Source organism: Trachurus trachurus (assembly GCF_905171665.1).
Source record: "Trachurus trachurus genome assembly, chromosome: 18".
Classification (NCBI taxonomy): Eukaryota; Metazoa; Chordata; class Actinopteri; order Carangiformes; family Carangidae; genus Trachurus; species Trachurus trachurus.
This window is the reverse complement of record NC_139909.1, coordinates 1,395,129-1,411,865: the sequence shown is the minus strand read 5'-3', so window position 1 is coordinate 1,411,865 and position 16,737 is coordinate 1,395,129. Positions and strand designations below refer to the sequence as shown.

General features: G+C 40.8%; 2 protein-coding genes across 2 annotated transcripts; both read left to right on the top strand.

Annotated features, from left to right (window-relative positions):
• Positions 1 to 3,028: 3,028 nt before the first annotated feature.
• Positions 3,029 to 6,049, top strand: LOC311001511 (C-type natriuretic peptide 2-like; the record flags this gene model as incomplete). The annotated part of the gene is made up of 2 exons (XM_083992599.1): positions 3,029 to 3,133; positions 5,756 to 6,049. 2 exons carry the CDS (start codon positions 3,029 to 3,031, stop codon positions 6,047 to 6,049), a joined length of 399 nt encoding a protein of 132 aa, XP_083848725.1.
• Positions 6,050 to 11,848: 5,799 nt separating this feature from the next.
• On the top strand, positions 11,849 to 15,951 carry LOC311001386 (stress-associated endoplasmic reticulum protein 1). The gene is made up of 3 exons (XM_083992471.1): positions 11,849 to 12,213; positions 14,008 to 14,083; positions 15,171 to 15,951. The coding sequence occupies exons 1-3, from the start codon at positions 12,130 to 12,132 to the stop codon at positions 15,209 to 15,211; spliced, it is 201 nt and encodes a 66-aa protein (XP_083848597.1). The 5' UTR covers positions 11,849 to 12,129; the 3' UTR covers positions 15,212 to 15,951.
• The last annotated feature ends 786 nt before the right edge of the window (positions 15,952 to 16,737 follow it).

Genomic DNA, 16,737 nt, shown 5'->3' with positions numbered 1-16,737 from the left:
CAAACCGTCGCTCATATGAAGGAGTTTCTCTGCAGATAATGTGTTATTTAGAGGCTGCATTCTGCTGCCCTGTAGACTCCATTATACGGATAAGATAAGATTACACTTTATTGTCAGATCACTCTGAAATTTGTCTTGCGTCCCATGACGTCCAAGGTTTCACACAAATAATAACAAAATACCAAAAACATACATTTACAAAAAAGCATAAATGTTACCCTCAAAGGTCACATTTAAAGATAAACACAAACTACCTCATAACTCCATTCACAACATAAATCCAACATTACAATGTGTCTTTGGTGCAACACCCAGTGCTCAGTCTTTACATGAACCCTAGGGTCGACTTAGAGCCCACTTAGAGGATACGCGGCTCTCGGCTGGAGCTCATTTCATCACAACCACTTGTAATGACACCAAAGTTATCTGGGGGAGGAAATTATCGGATTTTATGAGAGAAATAAGGTCCAGAATGTAAAAAACGGTAATATGGTTGCAAAATTCCGGGAACTTTCAAAGTTGGAAACTTTCCATGGGAATTAACGGGAATATATGGGAATAGACGGGAATAAAACAAAACTGAAGGTTGGCCCATAACAGGGAACTTAAATATAGTTGGGGAAAATATATTGAAGCATAATCTTGGCTAAAACAACCACATTTAAAGGTATAATATGTAGGAATTCCCCCCATCTAGCGGTGTGGTTGCATATCGGAACATATTCTTGATGTTGCATTCACGTGAAATGGGGCAGACGTCAGACAGACAACAGACGCTGCATGTAACAGGATAAACAAGCGTCTATGTGAGTAATATTTTACTCAACATTCATGTTTTTGTTGTAAAAAGAATTGATTGTTCAGACAAGAATTAAAACTTGGGTGAAATGATCTGATTTTATGCCAGAAATAAGGTCCAGATTGTAAAAAAAGAAAAAGAAAAGGTAATTATCCTTTAAGGACCTTGAACTCCCTCAAAGACTTCCAGCACCTCTTCATCTCACCATGTGCCCTCCTCCTGAGACGAAGTAGTAGAAGTGAACGAGTGTGTGTGTGTGTGTGTGTGTGTGTGTGTGTGTGTGTGTGTGTGTGTGTGTGTGTGTGTGTGTGTGTGTGTGTGTGTGTGTGTGTGTGTGTGTGTGTGAGAGAGCGTCGTCGGGGGAGACGGCAGCAGGAATGTGTGACATCACGGCGGTGGGGTATAAAGGCGTCGTGGTGCAGGTCGCCCCCCCAGACCGCGTCCTCACTCAGGACTCACACCGAACCAACCAAACACATTTACGTTTTTATTTTTATAAAGTAACTTCAGTCTTGGACGACAACGACATTCTTCTGGAGTCTGCTGGGATACTTCTTTTTCTTCATCTTTTTTCCTCTAATTGATCGGATTTGATTTCTCTGCAACAGTAAGTCACCGATCAGCACCGATCACCGATCAATAACCTTTAGATTCAGGTTAAATTAAAACATTAACCCTTTAACTGCCTGCTCGACCATTTGGGTTGAGCTCATTTTTTTGAGTCACTATATCTCAACTTGGTTCAACCTGGTTTTAAAAGCCAGGAGCGGGCACTTTGTCCTTAAAGGAATAGTTCACCCAAAATTTAAATTGAACTCATTATCTCCTCCCCCTCATGTGGACTAAGGGCTGGGAGAAGTTTCAGAGTCCTCCGTGGCTTCTCTGAGTTACAGGGGGTCTCGGCGTAGCAGTGCATGTCCATATAACGGTTGCAAATGGATACCAACTGTCTTCGTAACAAAAAGACACACCAAAAAACATCCAAATACCTCCATGCTGCTCGTCTGTAATGTCCCTCTTGTATTGAAGCCCCGACATGAGAAATTGTTCCGTCTATATAAGTCTATATTTCAAGCTAAAACCAGGTCCTGAGACCACCAGACCACGTGATCCGGTCTTGGTTTTCATCTGGATCAAACCCTCAGTTTGTGTTGTTCAGAACCTTTTAGTCAGATCAGGAAAACTTTGATCCAAAAAAACAGGATTATTCTGATCCTAGCAGTTTAAATTAAATTTAAACTGGTCAAATAAACAATATTCATAATGTAGTATTTATACATTTATTGATTTATATCTTGCACCTAATTTTACCACAACAGTGATTAGTAAATAATTTTACTTTTGAATATTCTACAACTGAAAAACTTTTCACCAACTACTTTTCCCCAAACTGAATTTAATGACATTTGAAGTTTTAATTTTAAAATTTGAAGTTTGAATTTTGAAATTTGAAGTTTGAATTTGAAACACATGGGGAAATAGTCACAATTTCCCTAATGTACTGTATTTGCTTTTTAAAATACAACCAGATAGAGTCTGGCTGATTGATTGATTGATTTATTTATTGATTGATTAGTCTCCATTACGAATATATTAAAAAAGATAAAGAAAGAGAGAAAAAAAGTCACATAAAATAAGTAACACATTATAGTGTCCTAAAAAACAAGTCCCAAACAAGTATTTAAGTCATAAGCAAAGTCTGGCTGTTTAGAAGACATTGAAGAAACAACAAAGAGCTCAGAAAACAATACATACACTCCCTTTTCTTATAAACACACTGTGAGAGACCTCATGCTGCTGTTCTACCTGTTGTTAACAGACCAATCAGCCTTCAGTCTGATGCACAGTCCCATCTAGAGCACTCAGTATCCGGATTTGGTCATCTTGAAAATTTGGATCTGGATCAGACTGATCCAATCCTACTTCGCTTTGAACAACTGGGATAAAATTAAGACGGATTAGCTACGTGATCCTGGATTGCAAAAAAAAAGGGATTTCAAAATCCGGATAATTTTTATCCAGATTACACCTTTAGAACAGCTGGGCCCTCTGATCGGATCAATAACAGAGAGAAACAGTCTGATTGGACCTGTAGAGAATATATTGATGAGTTACAGTCTAACCCTTTAATCTCTGTGTCACAACAACCTACGTTCATTTATGCAAATCTGGTCCGGTGTGTGTGTGTCTTTTTGTTTTAAAAACCCTTTTCTTGTGTTGTTACTATAGATGGCCTCTTCATCTTCCTTCTCCTTTGTTCCTCTGCTCCTCCTCTTCCTCACCGTCGTCGCCGTGGAGTCGAGACCTTCGCCGTCTCGACAGGACGACAGACAGGTGTGTGACCGTCATCTTCATCATCTTCATGACCGCCATCGTCTTCGTCACCAGTCGTTCTGTTGTCATGTTCTTCATCTATCCCACAATTCACCGCAAAATGTAGTGAACATCCGATGGTCACTAACCGGAGCAAGATATCCCATCATGCATTGCGGTGACGGATCGACGTTACCACACCGGCCCAGAACGACCGGTGTAGCTACCAAATAAATGCAGTAGCGACCGGTGTAGCTACCAAATAAATGCAGTAGCGACCGGTGTAGCTACCAAATAAATGCAGTAGCGACCGGTGTAGCTACCAAATAAATGCAGTAGCGACCGGTGTAGCTACCAAATAAATGCAGTAGCGACCGGTGTAGCTACCAAATAAATGCAGTAGCGACCGGTGTAGCTACCAAATAAATGAAGTAGCGACCGGTGTATCTACCAAATAAATGAAGTAGAGACCGGTGTAGCTACCAAATAAATGAAGTAGCGACCGGTGTAGCTACCAAATAAATGCAGTAGTGACCGGTGTAGCTACCAAATAAATGAAGTAGCGACCGGTGTAGCTACCAAATAAATGAAGTAGTGACCGGTGTAGCTACCAAATAAATGCAGTAGTGACCGGTGTAGCTACCAAATAAATGCAAGTAGCGACCGGTGTAGCTACCAAATAAATGAAGTAGTGACCGGTGTAGCTACCAAATAAATGCAGTAGTGACCGGTGTAGCTACCAAATAAATGCAAGTAGCGACCGGTGTAGCTACCAAATAAATGCAAGTAGTGACCGGTGTAGCTACCAAATAAATGCAGTAGTGACCGGTGTAGCTACCAAATAAATGCAGTAGTGACCGGTGTAGCTACCAAATAAATGCAAGTAGCGACCGGTGTAGCTACCAAATAAATGCAAGTAGCGACCGGTGTAGCTACCAAATAAATGCAGTAGTGACCGGTGTAGCTACCAAATAAATGAAGTAGCGACCGGTGTAGCTACCAAATAAATGCAGTAGTGACCGGTGTAGCTACCAAATAAATGCAGTAGTGCAGCAGCCTCAATAAATGTGTCCAGCTGCCAGAGTTGTCCGGTCGCGGCTTCCACAGACTCCCACAACAAATGTCGGAGCAAATTTCCTAACAAGCGTTATAAACTAACCACAGACTCTGGATAGCGAAGCTAATTTCTGTTAGCCCGTCTATGGGGTTTTACATTATACGTTAGCATTAAGCCAGCGGACTTTATGCTTAGTTGTGACACTGGCTGTGTGTTTTGAACGTTGTCTCAAACTATGTGGGTTTGATTGAACATCTTTGATGCTTAAAGGGACAACGAGGAGTTTTGGAAAAGCGAAGTGTTTTCTCACTACATTTATGAGCCTCCGCACCGTGAAATTCTTTGACCGGTGCAAGACAGACTCATGTTTTCATTCATCAAGAATTAAAGTCAGAGGTTGGAATACGATCACATACCGTCGTAGTTCCCACCATAAACGGTGATTCGGCGGCGTTATTCTCATGACTCGCCGGGCAGCGTCCGCGAAACAAAAGGTAAAGAAACACTGGTCGGCTCGCCCAGCACCCTTTAAATATGCAATATATTGCCGCTTAAAGCAGAAGTGAGTGATATATTTGTGTTAATATAAGTCTTAAATAGTTATATCTTCCGACAGCAATCACTTACATAGAGTGTTTGGTCTGAAACACGGGTCTGTCAGTCCCTCTGCTCTGCTCTGAGCCGAAGAGAAAACATTTATCGTATCCTACAGTTTTTATCCAATGAGGAGAGAGAACGGCATGCAGGGCTGTGTGTGCAGCCAAGGAACGCCGTGAATGTGGTGACGTAGCGACGAGGACTGTTATGGTGCGTTCAAGGAAACTCGTATTTTTCCGACCGTGAAGTGGTACCAGTTCGATCTGGTACGAGTTCACCGGTCAGAAGTTACGAGTGGCCGTTATAGTGACTTTCACCGGTAAAACAGGGCGGAAAAACACGAGTGGGTTGCCTGGAACGCTACAAAGTCGTAAGTTGTGACTTGAAGCTGTAATTTACGATTTCAAAAGCCTGCCTGGAACGCAGCATTAGCGAAAACGACCGGATCACTCACTTCTGCTTTAATATATTGCTTTACTGCTCTTTTTATTTTGGTGCCTACACCGGCCATTACGATCGCGGTCGGAACATTTTAACCAAATACGTGTAGTTGTCTGGGTCAGACATTTCTGGCCACTATGTGGAGTCATTGATCATTGTGGGAGGCTAAAGGAGCATACCGCTAGATTCATTCATTGTAATTTTTCAAGATAGCTTGAACGGTGGGTTTCAAAGAGGGTGTCAAAATAATTATGAGACATAGTGCTACAAAAGAAACACAAAATAAAACATTCAAATTGATTGTTAGTTAGTCTACGCTCCATCAAAACACAAAAAGCCACTGAGTGCAATTTAGTAAAAATGCCGGGTGCTGCCCCTAAATTACCCAGGATGCATCAGTCATTCTCATTTGCATAGAGATGCCGCTCTGGTCTATGGTGAGTAGGGAGGAGGGAATGAGGGAGTGATTTGGGACACAGCCCAACTTCATCATCATCATCCTCATCATCTTCATCACCAGTCGTCATGTTCTCTCTCTCCCCCCCCAGGTGTTACAGTCTCTGTTTGGCTCTAGCCTCTCGTCTCTCATCTTGGCCCCCTCTGGTGAAGTCACTGAGGGCTCTGCTGGAGGCCCCGCCCCCTCTGCGGCCGCTGCGAGGGGATTGGCCGACGGCGGCAGACAGGAGGGGGAGGGGCCGGTGCCTCAGTTCTTCCTGGACTTCCTGCGGCGCCAGGGCCGGATGAGGAGGCGCAGCCGCAAGTCCATGGTGGGAGTGGGAGGAAGAGGATGCTTCGGGATGAAGATGGACCGCATCGGCGCCATCAGCGGCCTGGGCTGTTAGAGAGAGCGTTTTGTTTTCTGTGCCTCGTTACCAGGGTAACCACCACTACTAGAGGATGCCGCGTGTCGTCGTCACCGACCCGTCAGTCGGAGACGCCACGCTGGAACTTTACTAACGAAACCGCTGGCGACAAGACAGCGTGTGATAGACGACCATGTGTTCAACATGCAGGCATGTGTGTGTGTGTGCAGGGCCGTTGCTAGGAATTCTGGGCCCCCTTAAAGAATACTAAAGTGGGCCCCTCCCCCTAACTTTTCCTTTTTTTTTTTTCTTAGACTACGTAATGTATTATCGTTTTTTATTCAGCCTTCTTTAGTCAAAATGTCATTTCTAGTCAAAACAAATCTTATTCTACTTAAAATAAGACTCATCATATTAAAAGCAGCTTGTTTTTAGATACTTTTTACTTCTTTCAAGCAGATTTTCACTTGGAATAAATCTGATAGTGGAGCAAGTTTTTCTTCCTTATTACAAGCACAAAAAACTTACTTTCACTGGCAGATTTTTCTATTTATTGTGAATTTAAGTGAAAATGATCTAGAAACAAGTTAATTTTTAGCTAATGAGTCTTATTTTAAGTGGAAAGAGATTAGTTTTGACTAGAAATGAGACATTTGGACAAGAAATAAGACAAATATTCTTGGAAAGATGTTGAGTTTTTACAGTGTACTATGAGTATTAGTCAGGGTCTTACGCAGAATAAATCAGTCATACAAAGATTAGACTACTGGGGTTTTTTATGGGCCCCACTGGGCGCTGGGCCCCTAGAGTTATCATCACCTTTCTCCCCTATACAACGGCCCTGTGTGTGTGTGTGTGTGATAAACGACCATGTGTTCAACATGCAGGTGTGTGTGTGTGTGCGTGTGTGTGATAAACGACCATGTGTTCAACATGCAGGCGTGTGTGTGTGTGTGCGTGTGTGTGAGTTGCAGCCTGGCTGCAGTAAATAAAAGAGAAACTCCACTTGGCCCTGTGTCGCTTCATTTATTAGTGTGTTTGTGTGCGAGCTGCTCGGCCGGCCAACCTCCGTCGTCATCCCGGGAGGAGAAAACGATCGCTAATTAACTTCCCCGCAGGTTTTTAGAGGTTTACCACCGGCTGGTTAAATTATTTCTAGGAGATAAATGTTGGTCTCAGTGATGAAATCTAACAGCTGTATCAGTAGCATTAGTTAGTCTGAATGTAAAATGAAGCTTCCTGTGTGTATTGGACAGAAGAGCAGCGCTGCCTCGGGACTCTGGAACCTACGGACACAAACCACCACATTTACATCAAGAAATACATGTTTTACAATGAACACATCAGTCTGCATTAAGTTTTATTTTATTAAACTATACAACATGGTTACGGCCGATACTTCACTACCGTCTTTGGTTACGGTTAGACGTCAGGGGAGCATTGCATTGTGGGATACAGTACGCAATGTAGACTGGTCAGATACTGGAGATATTTCCCAAATCAGTACGACATCCGGGAATTTTTCACATACTGTAGATTTTGCTTTTGTTTCCATACTGCATACTGCATTTTGGCCAAATCAGTACGTACTGGCAGGAGAGTATGCGGTTTCGAATACAGCCTTTGTGTTGTGTTTAGGGTTGCAAAATTCTGGGAATTTTCAAAGTTGGAAACTTTCCATGGGAATTAACAGGAATATATGGGAATAAATCCAAAATTTACAAAATTGAAGGTTGGCCCTTAATAAGTAATTACTAATATTTTACTCAACATTCATGTTTTTGTTGTTCAGTAAAATAATTGATTGTTCATACAAGAATTAAAACTTGATAAAGTTCTACTCTGAAGTTCTACTATGTTTTTTAGTTGTGTTATTTTGCATGGATGTCTGATTATGACAAAACAAAATTTACATTTATGTTTGGACATGATACTGTTGGTTTAAATTACCCACAATTTCCAGTTAATTCCCATAAATTCCCCATAGTTCCTATAAATTCCCATATTTCCCATGGAAAGTTTCCAATTTGGAATATTTCCAAAATTCCCCAGCTTAACTTCCCATGGAAAGTTTCTGGAAATTTACCGGAAATGTACGTGAAATGTATTGATTCGGGTCAGCAGGTGGCAGCTCCATCACCACCACTAACCTGTGTGAACTGAAGTCTCCCTCTCCGCCCATATTTGGACTGGCTGGGTTTAGGGGGCGGGGCCTCGTGCTGCCAGCTGTTGTGATGTCATCACACATACTACATTTCCTCTCTTTGTCCATTTCTTCTGCTAATTCAGCTATGGCTTCAGCTATGGCTTTCAGCATTCACACGCATTTTCCTTATGGAAATGCTCTTTCTAGGAATTCTCACATCTTCCGGCATTTTTTGCAGTCCGACTAGTCCTGTATACTTTCTGCTGCTTCAACAATTAAAACATCAAATTGTGCAGCTTCTTCTGGACATTCAATTTTTTAAATACTTTTTTCAAATATTAAAGGGATAGTTCACCCAAAATTGAAATTTCACTCATTATCTACTCACCCTCATGTCGACTAAGGGCTGGGAGAAGTTTCAGAGTTATCCGTGGTCCGTCCTGTTAGAACAGAATATTAGCATCTAGCTAACATGTAGATAGCAAATGGCAGCGGCCGCGAAACCGAAAGTGAGGAAACGCTGGTCGGCTCGCCCAGCGTTTCCGCCACTAATTAAAATAACAAAATAACGATAGAGACAAAACGATATATTTATTGAAAATGGAGCCATTAACAAGTGGTAACGTAGATTCATCCACATTAATATGAGACTTTTTTTATAACCGAATAGAAACTCCTCGTTGTCCCTTTAAACCTTTTCAGATTTTTTTGTCCCAGAAATGCATTGGAACGGTCCTCAAAATGTCAGGACAGGACACACCTGTTAGAGCAGAATATTAGCATGTAGCTAACATGTAGCGCGCCACGTGCTCTTAATATTTCTGTAACGGCTCCTTTATCAATCTTTCCCGTCTCCACTTGTGATCAGTGTCTATCTTATTGATTTCCTTGTAGTCCAGGCAAAATAGCATTTTCCGACAGACTAATTGTAACAGAATGTTTTTCACCATACATCATTTCTTTGAGGTGTCCAGAACAACATACTAAATGTCCTAAGAAATCCTAATTGGGGAAATATGTTTAATTCTCATCAATCCAACATTGATTTACTGTATAAAGTCTATGGTGCCAATAAGGCCAGACAACAATATACCCCAATGGGGCTATTTTTTTTCCATTACTGCTATCACAATGAAACTTTACACAATTAAAGTATTAATGAAATGTAACATTTTTTGTATTACAAGTTTCTTTTAAAATTAATTTGAATATGCAAATGAGCCATACACTAATGGAATATGCCCAAAATACATGCGAATAGGCTTGTTTTTTTCCCCCTTTACTCCTACCACAATGAAACTTTACACAATGAAAGTATACATGAAAAGTAAATTTTTTTGTATTACAAGTTTCTTTTAAAATGAATTTGAATATGCAAATGAGCTCAACACTAATTGAGTTATGGTCAAGAAGCCATAAAGCCGCAAGCAGCAAAAACAGGGGCCAAATAACTAACACATTCATGTCCATTCAGTAAGTTAACCTATGCATACACACAATTTGATGTCACTTGCCACACTTACCTGGGTCACTGGTTGCCACAAGACTTATTTTGTCTCCAGTTGCTTTCTAAATCCATTTCTTATTAGCAAACAAGCCTTACCTAACGACTTTCCCCCCAGTTTGCAGAGAACATCAGAAGAAAGTCAGAATACATTAAAGTCGTTTCACCGACTGTGTGTGATGTTATATTAAATATGCTGTTATGTTCAACAACATATGAGCCGGACTAAGAACTTAGTTATTTGGCCCCTGTTTTTGCTGCTCGCGGCTTTATGGCTTCTTGACCATTAGTCAATTAGTGTTGAGCTCATTTGCGTATTCAAATTCATTTTCCAAGAAACTTGTAATACAAAAAATGTTACTTTTCATGTATAATTTTAATTCATGTATAACTTTAATTGTGTAAAGTTTCATTGTGGTAGGAGTAAAGGGGAAAACAGCCTATTCGGATGTACAAATTTGGGCATATTCCATTAGTGTGTGTCTCATTTGCATATTCAAATTAATTTTCAAAGAAACTTGTAATACAAAAAATGTTACATTTCATGAATACTTTCATTGTGTAAAGTTTCATTGTGATAGCAGTAAAGGAAAAAAAAGCCCCATTGGGGTGTATTGTTGTCTGGCCTTATTGGCACCATAGACTTTATACAGTAAATCAATGTTGGATTGATGAGAATTAAACATATTTCCCCAACTAGGATTTCTTAGGACTTTTAGTATGTTGTTCTGGACACCTCAAAGAAATGATGGACGGTGAAAAACATTCTGTTACAATCAGGGCCGGCCGCTGGCATAAACACTCTATGCGGTTGTTTAGGGCCACAGCCGTTAGGTGGGGGGCCACATGATCAGAAAGGTACAGAGGTTCATTCAAGTCATTTAAACATCCTGAGGTCTGCACGCACGCTATCAGCTAAATTTAGTATATGTAATTTGAAGTCAATATTCAGCTTCTTTTATCTCACATTTGAGACATTTGGTGACAATAGAACGGCAGAATGACAACATTTGTGCTCAAAAAGCAATCTTACAAAATTTCATTTTAGACTTGTTTTCTACACTTATCTATTAGGCTACTGTATTCATATCCTATTTCAAGCACCAAAACAGTTCATTCTCATGACTGAAGGAGTGTTTTCACAAGGGATTTGAAATTTTTCAAAAAGCAGACCTCAAATTTCCAGCATTTGGCCTAAATTATTTCTTTCTACAGTGTTCTAGGACAAACTGGCCTCAGTATGCTTACAGCGGAGGGTCTAATATTTAGACATAAAACACTTGAGTATTGTTACATCTATCTTAAAAAGATAAATTTAAGAAAATATGTAAAAGTCGAGAAAATGGCCTCAAACCTCAGAGGCATAAACATGTCTGTGTTCATTTGTTAGGTTTTCCTAGACAAATAACTAAGTCCAGTTGCTTTCGATTTAACCTCCTTTGAAATACTATGACCTGGGCAAATGAGAATATGCACCGGCTTATGTCTGTGTTCAGTTTTAACCAGTGATTGGTGTTTGTGCTTAGAGTGGGCCACAAACAAAAACCTTGTTTAGGGGGCCACCAACATCCTAGGGCCGGCCCTGGTTACAATTAAAGGGACAACGAGGAGTTTCTATTCGGTTATAAAAAAGTCTCACGTTAATGTGGATGAATCTCCGCTACCCATACTTGTTAATGGGCCCATTTTCGATAAATATATCGTTCTGTCTCTATCGTTATTTTGTTATTATTAGTGGTGGCGGAAGTGCTGGTCGAGCCGACCAGCGTTTCCTTCGTTGCGAATCATGAGAATAACGCAGCCGCATCGCCGTTTATGGTCGGAACTACGGTGGTATGTGAACCTCTTTGAACCTCTGACTTTAATTATTGATGAATGAAAACATGAGTCTGTCTTGCGCCCGGTCAAAGAAATGTACGGTGCGCGCGGAGGCTCATAAATGTAGTGTGAAAACGCTTCGCTTTTCCAAAACTCCTCGTTGTCCCTTTAAGTTAGTTCTATTTTTGGGTCCAAAATGAACTAGATTTCCTGGACTATTGTAACAGCAGCTGTTTCCTCTTCCCGCCACCGGGGGGCAGCACCTCCTCCTGCTCCTCCTCCTCCTGCTCCCCGGTCACGTGACTGCTAGCTCCGTTAGCTGCTCCGCTAGCAGCGAGCTAAGCTAACTAAGCTAACCGTTAGCAGCAGCAGCAGCAGCAGCAGCACCGACCGGACCGAACCAGCTCCATCTACACGGTTCTCTCTCCTCCTGCTCCTCCTGCTCCTCCTGCACCTCCTGCACCTCCTCCACCTCCTCCTGCTCCTGCTCCCTACAGCTGCAGCCCAGCGGGAAGCTCCTTCCACCGGCACCGGCCTCCTTTGCACCTCCTCCACCTCCTCCTCCTGCTCCTCCTCCTGCTGCTCCTCCTCCGGTCCCGGTGGTCTGGTCCAGTCCGGTCGGTCGGTCGGTCGGTCGGTCTGCCTGACAACATGTCGGCGGTGCAGCGGATGAAAGTGGCCAACGAGCGGCACAGCAAGACGATCACACAGCGGGGACACGTCCAGAAGACCTCGGTAAGGAGCCTCCACAGCTCCACACAGGCCGCTGCTGCTCACTCCCTCTCCCCGCCTCACAGGCTCCCTAGAGCGGCCGCTGCGCTCCGCCAGCCCCGGTCTGCCTGCTGGAGGTAGCATGAGCGGCTAATGCTATCAGCCGTGTCAATTCTACTTTATATTATTATTACTACGGTATTATTAGTTACTATTAGTTACGTACAGCCTAGGTCGGGTCTGATTTAACCTGTGTCCCTGAACGCATCATCCCCACAGCTCCACACAGGCCGCTGCTGCTCACTCCCTCTCCCCGCCTCACAGGCTCCCTGGAGCGGCCGCTGCGCTCCGCCAGCCCCGGTCTGCCTGCTGGAGGTAGCATGAGCGGCTAATGCTATCAGCCGTGTCAATTCTACTTTATATTATTATTATTATTATTACTACGGTATTATTAGTTACGTACAGCCTAGGTCGGGTCTGATTTAACCTGTGTCCCTGAACGCATCATCCCCTCAGTCCACACAGGCCGCTGCTGCTCACTCCTTCTCCCCGCCTCACAGGCTCCCTGGAGCGGCCGCTGCGCTCCGCCAGCCCCGGTCTGCTGGAGGTAGCATTAGCATTAGCGGCTAATGCTATCAGCCGTGTCAATTCTACTTCATACACTGCTCAAAAAAAATAAAGGGAACACTACATTGTAACTCCAAGTAGCTATATCACACCTGTGTGAAATCAACCTGGGATGATAATTGTGATTTACATTTATCATTTTTTTTGTTTTCAACACACTCTACTATATATTGAATAACGATTTTAAACTGCAATATTTCATTAATTGAGATCTAAGATGTGTTGTTTAAGTATTCCCTTTATTTTTTTGAGCAGTGTATTATTATCAGTGGTGGACAGTAATGGAGTAAATTTACTTGAGTACTGTACTTAAGTACATATGCAGAGGATTTGTAATTTACTTGAGTATTAGATTTCTTTGGTACATATTACTCTTACTTGAATACATTTCCAAGACATATATTTGTACTTTTACTGGAGTTAATTAGTAGGAAGGCTGAAAAGTACTCGATACTTTCAGGTCTTTTTCTAAAATCCTATTGGACACAAGCTGTGTTTGTCAAAGAAGGAAACCCTAACCCCTAAAAGCAGCACATCAGTGCAGCTGCTTTCAAAGAGTTCATTCTCACTAACAAGAGTTAAAGCTCCTTACATTCATTTAGATCCAACAACTCCAAAATTCATGTAAAACCACTGATGCACGTTGCCTTCAGGGACAGTTTTTCATCAACAGTCTCTGTATTTCCCTCTAAAACAACTCTGTGTGGTAACGTTGTGTTATTATCTCATAGCGTGGTGAATGTGCAGCTCACAACTTGTCCACCAGAGCGTTGTGGAGTTGTTGGATTGTGTATTTGATGAGTTTGATGGAGGGAAACCAAGAAATCCCATAATGAGCCTCCGTAGCGTAGCTCTGAGCAGCTCACGGCTCTGCTCCGCCGTTCTAAAAACAGCTTGCACCGACAATTAAAGGTAACGAACCTACTGCTATGACTATAGGGATTATTATGGCAATGGGACAATTTGACAAAATGTTGAACTATCCCTTTAAGAGTGGGGGTCAAAAAAGTCTACATGGTCTGAAATGAGGGAGACTTGAGTTAGTTTTCTCAGTTTTAAAGGTCCAGTCTGTAAAATGAGGGGAATTATTTATCTATAATTATATTGTGTGTGTGTGTGTGTGTGTGTGTGTGTGTGTGTGTGTGTGTGTGTGTGTGTGTGTGTGTGTGTGTGTGTGTGTGTGTGTTGCAGCGGCCCGTCAACGATGAGAAGTCTCCCGTGGGGCCGTGGCTGCTCGCCCTCTTCGTCTTCGTGGTGTGTGGGTCAGGTGAGTTCCACAACACTCAGACGTGTAACTATGGCAACGGAGATGAAACTACTGGTTCATATTATATCATATCATATATTACATTACATCACATCACATTGCATTACATATTATATTACATTATATCATATATTAAATTAAATTACATTATATCATATATATGATAATGCAATTTAATTTCATTACTGTGTGATATAATATAAGTAATGTAATATATTACATTATTTATATTATATCATTATATCACATTCTATTCTCTTTTTTTATACGACATTATATCATATATTATATCATATTATATTTGTTATATTATTATACATATATTATATTATAATACTATTATATATTACATCACATTATATTATATACAGTATTATATTATCTCAGACAATTTTCCACGATGGTGGACAATAAAGTTTTATTGTATTGTAAATTATATTATATTACATTACATTACATCACATTATAGTATATTATATAGTATAATGTAATATAATATATGATAAAATAAAATATAATGTAAAGTAATACGATATAATATATTATATTTCATTTTATTTTGATTTATTCCATTCATGGTATACATTCTTCACATGGTTGCACATATTTACATAATAATAATACATAATAATTTACATAATATCATATATTACTAGATATGTTACTATACATTACATCACATTATATTTTATTATACTATACTATATTATATTACATTACACGACATATACATATATAGTTTATTATGTCGTATTATATTATATGACATATCGTAATATTACATTACATTATATATTATATTATATACTACATTACATATTATATCACATTATATTATATATTATATTATGTCATATATCATATTATATCACATTATATTATGTATTATACTATATTATATCATATATTACATTACATCACATTGCATTGCATTACATTACATTATATTATATTGCATTACATTACATTATATTATATTATATTATATTAAATTAAATTATATTATTACATCATATATTATATTGTATCATGTTGTGTTGTGTTGTAGTTGTAGTTGTTAACAGTGAGTGTTGTGTTTCCTCTGCAGCCATCTTCCAGATCATCCAGAGCATCAGGCAGGGCATGTGATGACCTTTGACCTTTGACCCTGGAGCTGAGCCGTCGCCATGTCAACACACACACACACACACACACACACACACACACACACACACACACACACACACACACACACACACACACACACACACACACACAGAGTTGTTCCTGTGGAGTTTAAATCTGAGCTTGTTTTTCTTTTCTTCTTCCCACTGTAAACCAACCTCTCTCTCTCTCTTCTTCAACTTCTCTCTCTCTCTCTCTCTCTCTCTGCCGTGAACTCGTTGTTCTTTTTGTTCTTTTTTTTTTTTTTTTTTTTTTTTTACTCTCTTCTTCACTGCTGATGAAGTTGATCAGATATTGGTTATTGATTGATTATTGCTGTTGAAGTCTTAACTCCTCTTCCTGGGTCTGGAGCGGTCGTCCAGCTGTTGTAGTTCTCTGTGTGAGCTGTTGGTGGCGCTGTTGCTGCTGCTGCTGACTTTACTTCCTGTCCGCCTGCCCTCTAGTCAACTCGCTCTTATTGTGAAAAGACAACAGGAAGTGATGAGTTTTTGTTGACGCAGCTCAACAGAAACGCCACACTGTTGTTGCAGCTGAGGCTTTTATTTTGTAGGAGGAGCAGCAACAATGTGAATGAGCCGTTGACACTTCCTGTTCGGCATTTCACATTAAAAGCCACACAGGAAGTCAGCAGCAGAGAAAGGAAAACGATCAAAATGTTTGTCACCTTAAAGGGATAGTATCATTTTTTTTAAAGTGGGGTTGTATGATCTACAAATAGCCCCTAAGCTTTAATTGCAGTAGAAGACTCTCTGCACTCCTCCCGTTAGCAACGCCAGCCCATAATAGCCCTGCCCAGAGATTTACAACATACAGTGTTGTGAACAGACCCAAAGAAACGGCCTATTTTCACGGCCTAAAAGAGGTTTTACCTGGAAAAAAAAAACACAGTTCCATTGTTCGCTATAATATAATTTTTCAGCGGGCGCTAACCCTGGGCAGAGGGATACGTGAGTTGGTTAGGTCCAAATAAAAACTGTGTTTTTCCTGCACTTTGAAGGGCTGGAAAAAATTATATTATAGCGAACAATGGAACTGTGTATTTTTTTTTCAGGTAAAACCTCTTTTAGGCCGTGAAAATAGGCCGTTTCTTTGGGTCTGTTCACAACACTGTATGTTGTAAATCTCTGGGCAGGGCTATTATGGGCTGGCGTTGCTAACGGGAGGAGTGCAGAGAGTCTTCTACTGCAATTAAAGTACTTAGGGGCTATTTGTAGATCATACAACCACACTTTAAAAAACATGATACTATCCCTTTAAAACTAAATGAACAATGATTTCATTCATAACGTGTGTTTCCTGTTTGGTTTTCAAAATAAGACGACGTCAGGGTTTAAAACAGAAACACGACCGACTGGGCAGCTGCTGCCCCTTCTTTTTATAAAGACGTTTTAATTTGAAAAGAAACGCCTTGGTTTCTTCCTGTCTGAGTCGTCATGGTAACGAGGGAGGAGCAGCCAACGCCACCAGCGGCGCCACCCAGAGCCTCGGCC